Source organism: Trichechus manatus, unplaced genomic scaffold (genome assembly GCF_000243295.1).
Source record: "Trichechus manatus latirostris isolate Lorelei unplaced genomic scaffold, TriManLat1.0 scaffold00035, whole genome shotgun sequence".
Taxonomy (NCBI): Eukaryota; Metazoa; Chordata; class Mammalia; order Sirenia; family Trichechidae; genus Trichechus; species Trichechus manatus.
The window spans coordinates 14,426,176-14,438,311 of NW_004443971.1; the positions used below are offsets into that span (position 1 = coordinate 14,426,176).

At 41.1% G+C, this 12,136-nt stretch overlaps 1 protein-coding gene across 1 annotated transcript in view; it reads right to left on the reverse strand.

Moving 5' to 3' along the window:
• Window positions 1-12,136, reverse strand: part of IPO9 (importin 9) — a 63,081-nt gene that overhangs the window by 16,866 nt on the left and 34,079 nt on the right. Inside the window, exons 5-13 of the mRNA XM_004375294.2 lie at window positions 7,696-7,784; window positions 6,718-6,804; window positions 5,299-5,418; window positions 5,093-5,193; window positions 4,701-4,759; window positions 3,730-3,881; window positions 2,903-3,001; window positions 1,166-1,272; window positions 653-792 (exon numbers count right to left, since the gene is read on the reverse strand). Coding sequence (XP_004375351.1) covers window positions 653-792; window positions 1,166-1,272; window positions 2,903-3,001; window positions 3,730-3,881; window positions 4,701-4,759; window positions 5,093-5,193; window positions 5,299-5,418; window positions 6,718-6,804; window positions 7,696-7,784 — 954 coding nt within the window. The remainder of the gene's footprint in view (window positions 1-652; window positions 793-1,165; window positions 1,273-2,902; window positions 3,002-3,729; window positions 3,882-4,700; window positions 4,760-5,092; window positions 5,194-5,298; window positions 5,419-6,717; window positions 6,805-7,695; window positions 7,785-12,136) is intronic.

The window sequence follows — 12,136 nt, forward strand, 5'->3', positions numbered from 1 at the left end:
GGGATGAGACCAGTGGAGTATCTTAGATGGCCGCTCACAGGCTTTTAAGACCCCAGACACTACTCACCAAGGTAGAATGTAGAACATTGTCTTTATAAGCTGTGTTATGCCAATTGAGCTAGATGTTCCCTGAGACCATGGTCCCCACAGAGTAAAGGCCTACTTTTTAAAAGACAAGCAGCTAACATGGATCTGAAAATGGAACACTTAATCATTTGGATATAGGCCAGGAATAAAGTTTGACAAAAATGACAGGAAAACACAAAGAATGAGCCTGACAGAATGCCTGAGGGCATTCTGAACTTAATAATGGGAGTAGAAGTCAAGCTAGAGTTTTCAAGCTGTAGCTAACAGATTTGCATTCCATTCAAATGCCAAAAACAGCCTGGAACAGGAGCAGTGATTTGGGAGGAAACAGGAACAGCCGGAAAGAATTACGAACTAGGCGATATTAATCTTTTAGCAGGTGAAGCTTGAGTTATGGTCTGGGAGGTGTTTTAGAGGTTCAAATGAGTTCCAGCTCTAGGGTGAAAAGAAGAATTTTCACCCGAAGGACACAAGACTATCTGGCTATTGATCTAAGAGAAAAACACAACTGAGCTGATGACAGCCTGAAGATCTTCCAGGATCCCAGCACTGTACTGAAACATACCTGAGAGGTTGAGGTCGGCAAGGATGACATTGGTCAGGAACCCGTGCATGTCAAAGTGGATCCTGCCATTTTTCACACTGTCAGTAATAATGGACTTCACTGAGCCTAGAGCCAGCATGCATGCCTCGTGGATCTTCCACCTGTGAAAGGGATACCACAGCCTGGTAAAACAAGCTAACCAACAAGAAGATATATATTTGAGGAGGAAGACTCAGAAAAAGGCATTCCAGCACAATCTAACCCATAAGGGCCACTTATCTGCCCTTCCAATGTATATCTATAGCTGAAAACAGAGTGAAATTTACTAATAACAGATTTTTTCTAATTAAAAACAAAGTAAAAGTCCATCTCTTTCAAGGATTTTTTAAAAACGGGTAAAACAAAGCATCTTAACCACTTATTTTAGGGCTGGTAAGAATTGCTTTAGAAGAGATGATCCAAAGCAAGGACTTGTTCTCAGATCTGATTCCCAGAACACACCCTTAAGTTCAGCATCTGCTGCTCAGGCCTTACCAGTGTTCAGTGCCGCTGTTTTTGGTTTGCTCGGCTTCTTGTAAATGCCGAGTGGCTGCAGCAGCCAGGGCTGCTGCACTCTCATTCTGGAAATCTGTGGCCACAGCCTAGGGAGAGAAGAAGAGGAGTAATAAATCTATTTCGTGCAAATTAAACCCTTTTTAATTGAAACTGCTTTAGTTAGGATGCTAGCTGACTTAATAGTTCAAACTCTTTCACATACACATGCTAACCCCTGGTTAGGTGACTCTAATGAAGTGAAGAGGACTTGAACCATTTACTGATGAAGATCAAAGACTACAGGATTACACCTCAACATCAAAAAAATAAAAATCCTCACAACTGGACCAATAAGCAACATTATGATAAACGGACAAAAGACTGAAGTCGTCAAGGATTTTATTTTATTTGGATCCACAGTTAACACCCACAGAAGCAGCAGTCAACAAATGAAATGATGTATTGCATTGGGTAAATCTGCTGTAAAAGACCTCTTTAAAGTGTTCAAAAGCAAAGATGTCACTCTGAGGACTAAGGTGTGCCTGACCCAAGCCATAGTACTTTCAATGGGCTCGTATGTATGTGAAAGCTGGACAATGAAAAAGGAAGACCAAAGAAGAATTGATGCCTTTGAATTATGATGTTGGCAAAGAACACTGAATATACCATGGACTGCCAGGAGAATGAACAGATCTGTCTTGGAAGAGGTACAGCCAGCATGCTCCTTGGAGACAAGGATGGTGGCATCTCACGTACTTTGGACACATTGGCAGGAGGGACCAGGCTCTGGAGAGGGACATCATGCTTGGTAAAGGTAGAGGGTCAGCGAAAAAGAGGAAGACCCTCAACAAGATGGACTGATACAGTGGCTTCAACAATGGGCTCAAGCATAACAATGATCATGAGGATGGCGCAGGACCTAGCAGTGTTTCATTCTGTTGTACACAGAGCCACTATGAGTTGGAAACTACTTGACAGCACCTAACAACAACAACGAAGTTAAAATAATAATCTGTATTTTTTTCAGTGCTTAGGCATTGTAGTGGTTAGACAGTTGTTCCCTTTGGCTAAATTCAGAAGAGTATAAGCAGCAATGACAGAATCAGCTTTGGGTGGCAATGGATCAGTTATTTATTCTCTTGGAGCCTGATCATAGAAAAATAAGGCTAATCTACTAACTGAAATCCAGTGTAATCTTTCATAGATGCCTTAGAAGTACTAAATGATGAGAAGTGATTTACCAACAATGAGAACAAACCTCCCACCCAACAGGCAGCAAGCAGCAGCTTCTCCATAGTACTTCAGTGTAGAGACAACTGGTATACTCTAGTCAGAGGAGTCAGGGAAAACAGGAGCAGACTTTTGGATGTTCGTTTCTCAGCAATCAATTTTTTTTTTTTAAAGTTTACCAACTCGTGGTTTGTCCTATAGATGCTTGCCAAAGAGTGGATTAAACTAAAATGTTCCTGATTCAACAGCCCTTACTCATTAGAATACTTTATCCTGTGCACAATTCTTACATCTAATATTTACTTGTAAATCAAAACCAGGAGCAATGACTTTGGAATGCCCAAGTCTCAAGCTTCATTTGAGATATTCTCCTGTATCCCCAAAAAAGTCTGATATAAAGCCCCCCAAAAATACTCCTCACCTTGGGTTAGATGCCTAGAAAGAAGAGGAAAAGCTCAGGTGACTAATTAGGCCTATTTGGTTGAAGTATCAGGGTAACCTTCTTACCAGCAAAAGGTCTTGAGCTGCAATTCTAACAGTATAGGAGAAAGTATCATCATCTTCATCTTCTACAAATTGTTGGGGGTTGGCTGTCCATACTTTAATCTGAAAGGATGATGAAGTTAGGTCTTTGTGAAGCCGTCCATCTGTTTCATATGTTCCCTCTTTTCATCAATACACAGGAAGACTCCAATCTTTTGTTTTAACCTTGAAGAAAGTTCTGGCTCAAAGTCTTCTTTTTGATGTAGAGAAGCAAATGCTTTCTCAAGGTAGACAGTGATGGCTATCGCTCTCTAGCAGACACTATTTTGGAATTTGGCAGATTACTAGCTCTCTGCTATTGTCAATCAACTATTACTCTTTGACAGATAAATTTGCTGAATCTACTAGGTCTGATGGGATATTTACTGTGAAAATTATGTCAATTTCTGTGCTGTTTTATAGAAGAGAAGCAATTATCTTATTCTTTAATGTTCCTTTCTGGTTTTAATGACCCACCAACTAGGCCAATGATCTGATCTCCACATTTCACTATTGACAGCGAAGGAATAGGCTCTCCTAGATATCAGTATCTTTGGTTAGTGGTCCTGTAGAGATTTTCCTAATGGTAAAAATATTCTGAAAGTCCAATAACCTAATACAGGAGTTGATAAAACCCTTATACTGAAGGAATTGACAATAAAATGATTATCAATGCTTTCCTAGAATTTCACATGAAGTTATTCTTCCAGTGCCCTATTTATAGAAACAGCATTCACTTCATTTAGGCCTCTCACTCATCAAGTTGCACTTTCCAAACACAAGCTGGTAACTGTCTCTCAAATATCATTTACCTGCTCCTCAGTGATTTGCATGTATAGGATAATATAGTAAATTAACTCAGGCAAGGCCTTCTTCACAGTGCTTTTGAATTTGCTATTTTCTAGTAGGGCATGAACAAATTCAAAAATGCTAAAGACGAGATTCTCAAAGCCCAGGACTTCACCTACAGAAAATACACAAGAAAAGAAGTTAATGACAAGAAAGCATGTATGTGGAACATGACCTATATCATCTTTGTTAATTAATGAATATTTAAAGCACTTGCCTATTATTCTCAAGGGATGAGTAGAGGGGCTGAGGAGTCAAAGAAAGGAAATTTTGAGTATATTAAATACTCTTTGGATTTTTAAGTAAAAGAATCAGGAACACTGAATATACAGTAAAACCTGTGAAAGCCAGAACCTATGTAAGGCAGAAATCGGTCAGAGAAGAACTCAAATATTTTCCAGTAAAAAGAGTGACAGAAGAGTGGTAAGAATGCATCCTGTCAAAGGCAGAAAACTTGCAAGACCTGGAAAGACAAGGCGGTCCTGCTGAGTTCCGGCTCTCACTGATTTTACTGCATTTCCCGGAATGTCTATCTTTAATCTGGAATATTTAAAAACATGAAAGCACAAATAAAAGTATTATCTATCATCTGTGACTCCAAAATTAAACTAGACAAGATGCCAGAAATAGGATGGATTACAGATGGCCTTTAGGGTGTCTCTTCCAACTCAGAAATTCTACGATTTTATGAGATTTATGCAAATGTCTATGAGGAACAGATTAAAGATTTTTAATTTCTCATCTCCCCACAATGCCCTATGCTTGAGTACGTTTGTCATATATCTAATATACAGAAAGAAAGCTACTAGAAATTCGCTTAAGAAAGAAAAGCCTCTAAATTACGGCTTTTTTCTGTCTCTGAATTTTTTTTCTTTTCCTAGATCCCTTTTCCCACTAACTGATATATCTGTTAAGATCAGATAAACTTACATACCATCAGAATCCACAGGATCTTCTACTTCCTCTGTATAATTTACTTCCGTCCTCACATAAGTATGATGAAGAGTGAAGAAACAGAATTTGGAGGCTGTTTTACATATACTCTACAAGGGAATGTTGTACACTCCACACTAAGAGTAAAAGCAAAAAAATCAGTTGCCGTTGAGTCGATTCTGACTCACGGCGACCCCATGTGTATCAGAATAGAACTGTACTCCATAGGGTTTTTCAATGGCTATTTTCGGGGCAGCTAGGCCTTTGTAGACACTTAAAAACAAACAAACAAAAAACCCATTTTAAAAAAGTGAAACCAAAGGATGCAAGACCCAATGCTAGATTTCTAACTACAGGTGGTAGTAGGTCCCTTAAATTTTCAGGAAAGGATATAAAGCCGCACTCTCAGTTAGGGTGTTCCAAACAATAGGTAGAATCTGCTGCATGGAGGAAACCATGTGCTTTGGGAAGTTTTTCACCAGCGCTGTCACTGCCTGAGATATTAAAAAGACCCAAGAGTTACAAGTGACGTAGAAGAAATCAATGATTTCAGACCACCTTCTCAAACTCCAAATATCTCAGTGGTAGCAAATGTTTACCTTTAGGACCTCCATTTTAAACCCACTGTCAGATGTGGGGCCATCTGGTATCTGGAGGGCCTGAACAAAGGCCTCTGTGAACTGCTGCACCACAGGAAAGATCAGGACTTTGGCTGCACCCTGATAACAGAAACCAAAATCAATGCTGAACATACCTCTAATCAATGGCTTCAATGCATGTATCAAACACAGACATTAAATGTGCAGTCAGGGCTGCTCTAGCAAATCCTGCTGACTACACTAATTGTGCAAACCAGTCCAGGGAGACTGATTAAGATCACTCATTCTGATGCCAAATTGTGTGGTGGGTAATAAATCCCACTCCACACACTTTCTACATCCTGTGGAAATCTCAGCAGTTTAGACACCACCTGCCCACACAACCCTTCTCTCCCTCATCCCTAGTCACCCAGGAGGGCTAGGTCACCAGCTGGCACCAGCCACAACCTCGGGAAGCCACATGACTCCCTCCGCTTCAGACCAGCCAGCCACAAACTTGGGATTTTCCTCCACCTCCTCAGGGTTCTTTACACAAGCTCAGGAGTCCATATGACTCTTCCACTTCAGATCAGCCAGCCTTCCCTGCTACTCCTTTAGGTCCTACAATTCACTGGAACAACTTACAGAGCTCCTGGGAAACACCATACCTTGATAACAGTTTTAATATAAAAAAACTGGATATAAAAGAAGAGAGGCATAGGGCAAGGTCCAGGAACAGTCCCACAGCAGATCTTCCATGTCCCAAGGGGATGCACTACATTCCCAAGAGGATCAAGGATCGTTCTTACCAACCAGGAAGCTCCATCTCAGCCTTATGGCTTAAGGCTCTTATCAGCCTCACCAAAAGGGCATGATAGACTACATCATGCATCCTGAGTTGAGGATTAATCACCAGTGGGCCCCCAAGTGGTCCCTCTTGGTCTGTTCAGTCCCAATTCATTAGCCTCAGGTGTTGGTTTATCCCAAAAGAGTTGAGAACAAAGGCCAAATTGCCTTCTGCAAGATGATTCTACACCTCACAGAGGCATTTAAAGATGTCTCTAAGCTCATGTCCCAACCAGAAGGGCATACCTAGAGTCACTGCAGTTCCTCACCTCAACCATCTTAGATAAGACCAATTTTTCAGAACTGCTTCTGAATCACAGATTGGTGCTCTTTAGCTAGCCCTGTTTCTCACTAGAGAGTTGTAAAAGCATAGGAAATTTCTGAGTGATGACTAGTATAAAAATCAGCACAGGATAAGGTGTTAGAAGAAATATGGCTCACACAGAAGGAAACTAAGCTATAAACGCAAATGAAAAATGGTAAATCTATCAACAACACTGGTTAGTGTTCTTTCTGGTACTGTCATGAAACAATCATTGCTATGCCTGCAATGGAAGGTATTAATAAAGACTTGAGCATGAAAGGCTCACTTACCTTTTCTAGCTCCTCCATGTTACAGATCATATGCGCACAAGTGGTAAAAATCTCCACAGCTCGGGAACGGGTTCGAATACCATATACCTGGGGAAAAGTTTATAGTACCTCCATGAGATCGGTGTGTGTGTCTATGTGTGTATATATCTGTGACTACAGGTAAAACTATGACTATCAATCCTCACATGGGATTGGATCCCCTAGAAAGATCGGAAATGTTATTCATTCGTGTCCCGAAGAGAGTCTTCTTCTGTAATTCAGAGAATGAAAGGCAGCAGGATCACAATGTTAGAATTTATTGGAATTAGCGTTATATATAGGCCTCTGTGGGCTGGTTAGATTAAAGATATCTGACTGGGTACTGATTGAAATCCCAACATGGCCAGTGTATTTCATTAAAAATGCAAATAGTCTTGGTTGAAGGGGAAGGGAGAGTTGTTGCTGTTAGTTGCTGTTGAGTCAGTTCTGATTCATGGAGACCTTACGTACAAACAGAACAAATTGTTGGTATGGTTAAAACATTACCTATTGGGCATTGTATCTTATTATGAATGAGTTACCATTCATATAAACATCAATCAAATATACATACAGTATACAAACGGTCTATTATGTGCAATACAGTGACAGACTACTTCCAAATACTTAGCTGAGGTGAGCAAGCTTAGGTGGGATGCCTCAATGAGAGGGGAGAGGTAGCATAAAGGCACTAGGTACTTAGGAGCTGTGGGATGCCCAGCAGGTATGAGATATGTGAATAAATATTTCAGCTATTTAACTCTTATCAAAGGCTTGCCCTCACAGTTATAAATGAAATGTCCTGAAGCTAATCCAGATTCACATCTTTGTTGGTTCTACTCTTCAGGCATGGAGATTAACAGCTTTCAGAAACAATGGCCTCCCAGCTGAGGTATGGAGGCTGACCACAGCCGGTGTAGCCCTTATTTACTGCGTGATCTTGGAGCTGAGATTTCATACCTCAGCCATGGTGAAGATTTTATACATCTCTGGCAGAATGACAGGAGCAACGAGTGGCATCTGTGTGTCTGTCACTTCTCGAGTGAATTCTACAAAGAAAAAAGTAACACTATAAAACCTATTGCTTTACAAAGACATCAAGTGAGAAAATTTTCCAAACTGCTTCTAGGTGGCAGTTCCCAATCAGGTAGCAGGGAGGTACAGACTTTGGCCTGGTGGCCTTGTCCTTGGGAAGGAAAAGCAGCAAGAGTTACTGATTATTTGTAGAAGGGGAGAGAGAACAATTGGAGATAAAGGAAAATACAAGAGATTAAGAAAGAAGACTTTAACATACATATATTAAAAGAGAAACTGTAAAAGAACTCCACAAGTCCTTATGGGTCCAACTTGGGAAAATTCTGTAATAATCTAGTTCATGCCCTCTGTCAACATTCAGGTACACTTCTAGGTCTCTTACCTTTGATTCTGTTTTCAATAATTTCCCATGATAAGTTATTCTGATGCACTTGATAAAATATGTGTACATCTAATAGGCCTCCACTCCACTCTATATTATGTTATTCTTTTTAGTGGATGACATTTATTGACCTAGAAGTCAGAGGCTGATGGTGACTGGAACGGAGAGGGATCTCCTACTTGAATTGGCAAAAAGCAGTGTTAACGTAGAATGACACTTGAAGAAGATAAGAGAAATATGGGTCACACCTTTCCCTTCACCCCCCTTCCCCCCCACCAAATCAATACCACCACCACCACCACCAATAAAACACAAGGCCCTGAGACAGCATGAAGGGCTCAGGATCTCACATTACTAAGTGTTAAAAACACTAACTTGAGTTCCAATAACTGACCTTCCGTTCATTCTATCTGATGCTTTTCCTGGCTCTTCCACATTATCACTATAAAAATAAAGCTAATCAATTGGGACATTTTGCAGGAGAATATACAACTAGAAATGCAAGTTGGCATTTTAAAGGTTAATATACTCTCAAATCTTGAGCAATATCAATCCTCACAAATCAAATGAGGATCAAATACTCAAGGCTGAGTCTTCTATACTAGCTGTGGTTTCTTCCTGAGGAGTAAATCTGGAGTGTTGAACAGTAAGTTAATCTTTCTATTTTATTCAGAATTCTAAGGAAATTAGTCCAAACAAATATAATGGATGACATATTAACGATAAGCAGGTTTTATAAAAAATGTAGTATAATTTAATTCTACGAATAAAGTACTTAATCACATTTTTTTTTCAATTTTTTTATTGTACTTTAGATGAAGGTTTACAGAACAAATAGTTTCTCATTAAACAGTCAGTACACATATTGTTTTATGACATTGGTTAACAACCCCACGACATGTCAACACTCTCCCTTCTCAACCTTGAGGACCTTTTTTTTGGTGAAAATATACATAGCCAAAGCTACACCATTTTGAAAGTTTCTACATGTACAGTTCAGTGACATCGATTACATTCTTCCAGTTGTGCTGCTATTCTTACTATTCTTTTCCAAATTATTCCATCACCATTATCTTCAACTCACTGTCCCCTAGGCTTCCTATCAAACCTTTTGAGTTGCTGTTGTCAATTTGATCTCACATACATAATTCATTTTTTTTTTTTGGACCTGAGATGGTTTACAGAACAAATAGTTTCTCATTAAACAGTTAGTATACATATTGCCTTATGACAATGGTTAACAACCCCATGACATGTCAACACTGTCCCTTCTCAACCTTAGGTTCCCTATCACCAGCTTTCCTGTCCCCTCGTGCCTTCTAGTCCTTGTCCCTGCACTGCTGTGCCTCATTAGTCCTGTTTTGTTTTGTGAGGCTGTCCAATCCCTTAATCACATTTTTTACTCTTATAATCATTCCTGGTAGTCTCAATTTATTAACACTTTACAGGCTTAAGTCCAAAATAAGTCTTCTAAGGTCACTCAGGAAGTCAGAAAAAGCTTGGGCCACCAGCAACATTTCAATTCCCAGACTTCTTCGAAACTGAAAAAAAGGCTGAAGTTTGTGGATCAAATATTTCAATCCTTAGCTGTGTTTGCATTTCCTTCAATTCATAGGCCTTAGTTAATTCTCCTTTATAAGTAGATGAGTTTGATGGGAAGCCTCATTAAGGAGAGACTGGGATAGTATCTTAAAAACTCTGAAAAGAATCAGCCCCCTTTCCGAAAGGACTCCTGTCCGTATACCAATGTCCTGCTACCGTCACATGTGTCTGAGTTTTTTTTGTCAGAGGAGTCCGCTCTCATTTGAAACTATATGGAGCAGCAATTTGGGAATGGACATTGGCCGCTATCCATTCCATGTCTGGTGAATCCATTACAAAAGGAGAGAAATTTCCCTGACAGTTGTTTCTCTGTGTCTGACAGAAAAATGATCTCACTGAAGAGTCATTTTCTAAAGTTAAACACACTGAGAGAGGCAGGGCCAAGATGGCGGCATAGTCAAGACTCTTCTGGTGGACCCTCTTACAACAAAGACCCGAAAAAACACGCGATTCGATTATATATGGCAATCTGGGAGCCCTGAACATCAAAGGCAGAGTTGAGGAACCGGACGGAATGGGAGGGGGAGGGAGAGACGGTTCAGACGCAGCGAGGAGTTGCCAGACCTGACCTGGTAAGAGCCTGAGCCCTTCAGGCCAGAGCAGCTTGGGGGTGAGCGGTGAGGCAGGTAAGCAGCCGTGCTTGGGAGGCGCGTTTTCTGCACTGGGAGACTCAGCTATTGAGAGTCTACACGGCCACCCATAACCAGTGAGAAGCAGCCCTCGACCCGGCGAAAGACAAGTAATTGCGTACAGCCTACCGCACAGATCAAAAACACCCCCCTTAGGGAAAAACCTCTCTCCTGTTTACCTCCCCTCTCCCTGCTCTGCACTGGGTCCCAGACCGGCTTCAGCAATTGCCAAGTACCCTGGGCCAGAAGTAGGATCCATCACATGCCCAGAGCCATTCTCCCTGCTTTGGAGAGTGAACAAATTAACAAATGGGAAATAAATAAACTGCCAGCTCCCCTAAGCCAGGAACACAGAGTAGGCACAGCTCCTTTGCCTAGGCACAGACATAAGGGATCCACGGACTTTGAGTGGCTTTCCTCCTGCATAGACTTGCGTGGGCCCATCTCAACGGCGTAGGCCCTCATTACCGCAGTACAACAGGGTATATACCGGAAGTCTAACTTCAACTGTTTCAGCTGTGAAGTGGCAGGTTCTTGACATTTGACACTGCTCTGCCCATTAAACAGGGTCTTCACCTACCCATATCAGGGGCCTAAGGACTGGTGGCTCCACCCACGCCACCTAGCCACCTGTGATAGGGGCCCAAGAATAAGAGGTGCCCCCCAGTCCTCACAACCAACAGCATTAGGTGCTCACAGTCCGGCTTCAAAACCCACCCACCTATGTGCTCTAGGGAACAGGGACATGCCCTCCTCCTGGACACTCAGGGGCAGCCGTCAGCCCCCTGCCTTGCTCAGAGTGTGTCCCCCTGCTGCAACCAGATGCCTGTGCCTACACCAATCACCCATGCCTGTCTAGGACTGTAAGTGAGAGCCTACACCACACACTTGGTGGCTATCTACCTGGGCACCTGAGGTGAATCCATACAGGAGGAGAGGGCAGGGGACTCCTGAGCTCACGTACTTAATAACAGATCTAACCAGCTGGTGACAGGACATTAGAGCTTCAAATGTGCCAATAATCAAACTAGCTCATAAGAGCAGCCTATCTGGGCATATCAAAACAAAACAAGAAGCTAGGACACAGTAAACAAACATAAAATAAATAAATATAATAACTTATTGGTGGCTCGGAGACAACAGTCAATATCAAATCACATAAAGAGACAATCCATGATGGCTTCAGCAAGCTCCCAAAATAATCTAGAAATTTTCCAGAGGCGGAAAATTTCTTAGAATTACTAGAGGCAGAATACAAAAGATTAACATACAGAACTCTTCAAGAGATTAGGAAGGAAATTAATCAAAACACAGAACACACAATAGAGGAAATCAAAAAGATTAGAGAAGAGCATAATGACAAATTTAACAGGCTGCAAGAATCCACAGAGAGGCAGCAATCAGAAATCCAGAAGAGTAACAATAAAATTTCAGAATGAGACAACTCAACAGAAAGTCATAGGAGCAGAATTGAGGCAATGGAAGTCAGAATTAGTGAGACTGAAGATAAAGCACTTGACACCAACTTATTTGAGAAAAAATCAGATAAAAGAATTAAAAAAGAAATGAAGAAACTCTAAGAATTATGTGGGACTCTATCAAGAGGAATAGCCTATGAGTGATTGGAGTACCAGAACAGAGGGGATAACAGAAAATAGAGAACTGCTGAAAGATTTGTTGGCAGAAAACTTCCCTGATATCGTGAAAGATGAGAAGATATCTATCCAAGATGCTCATCAAACCCCACATAAGG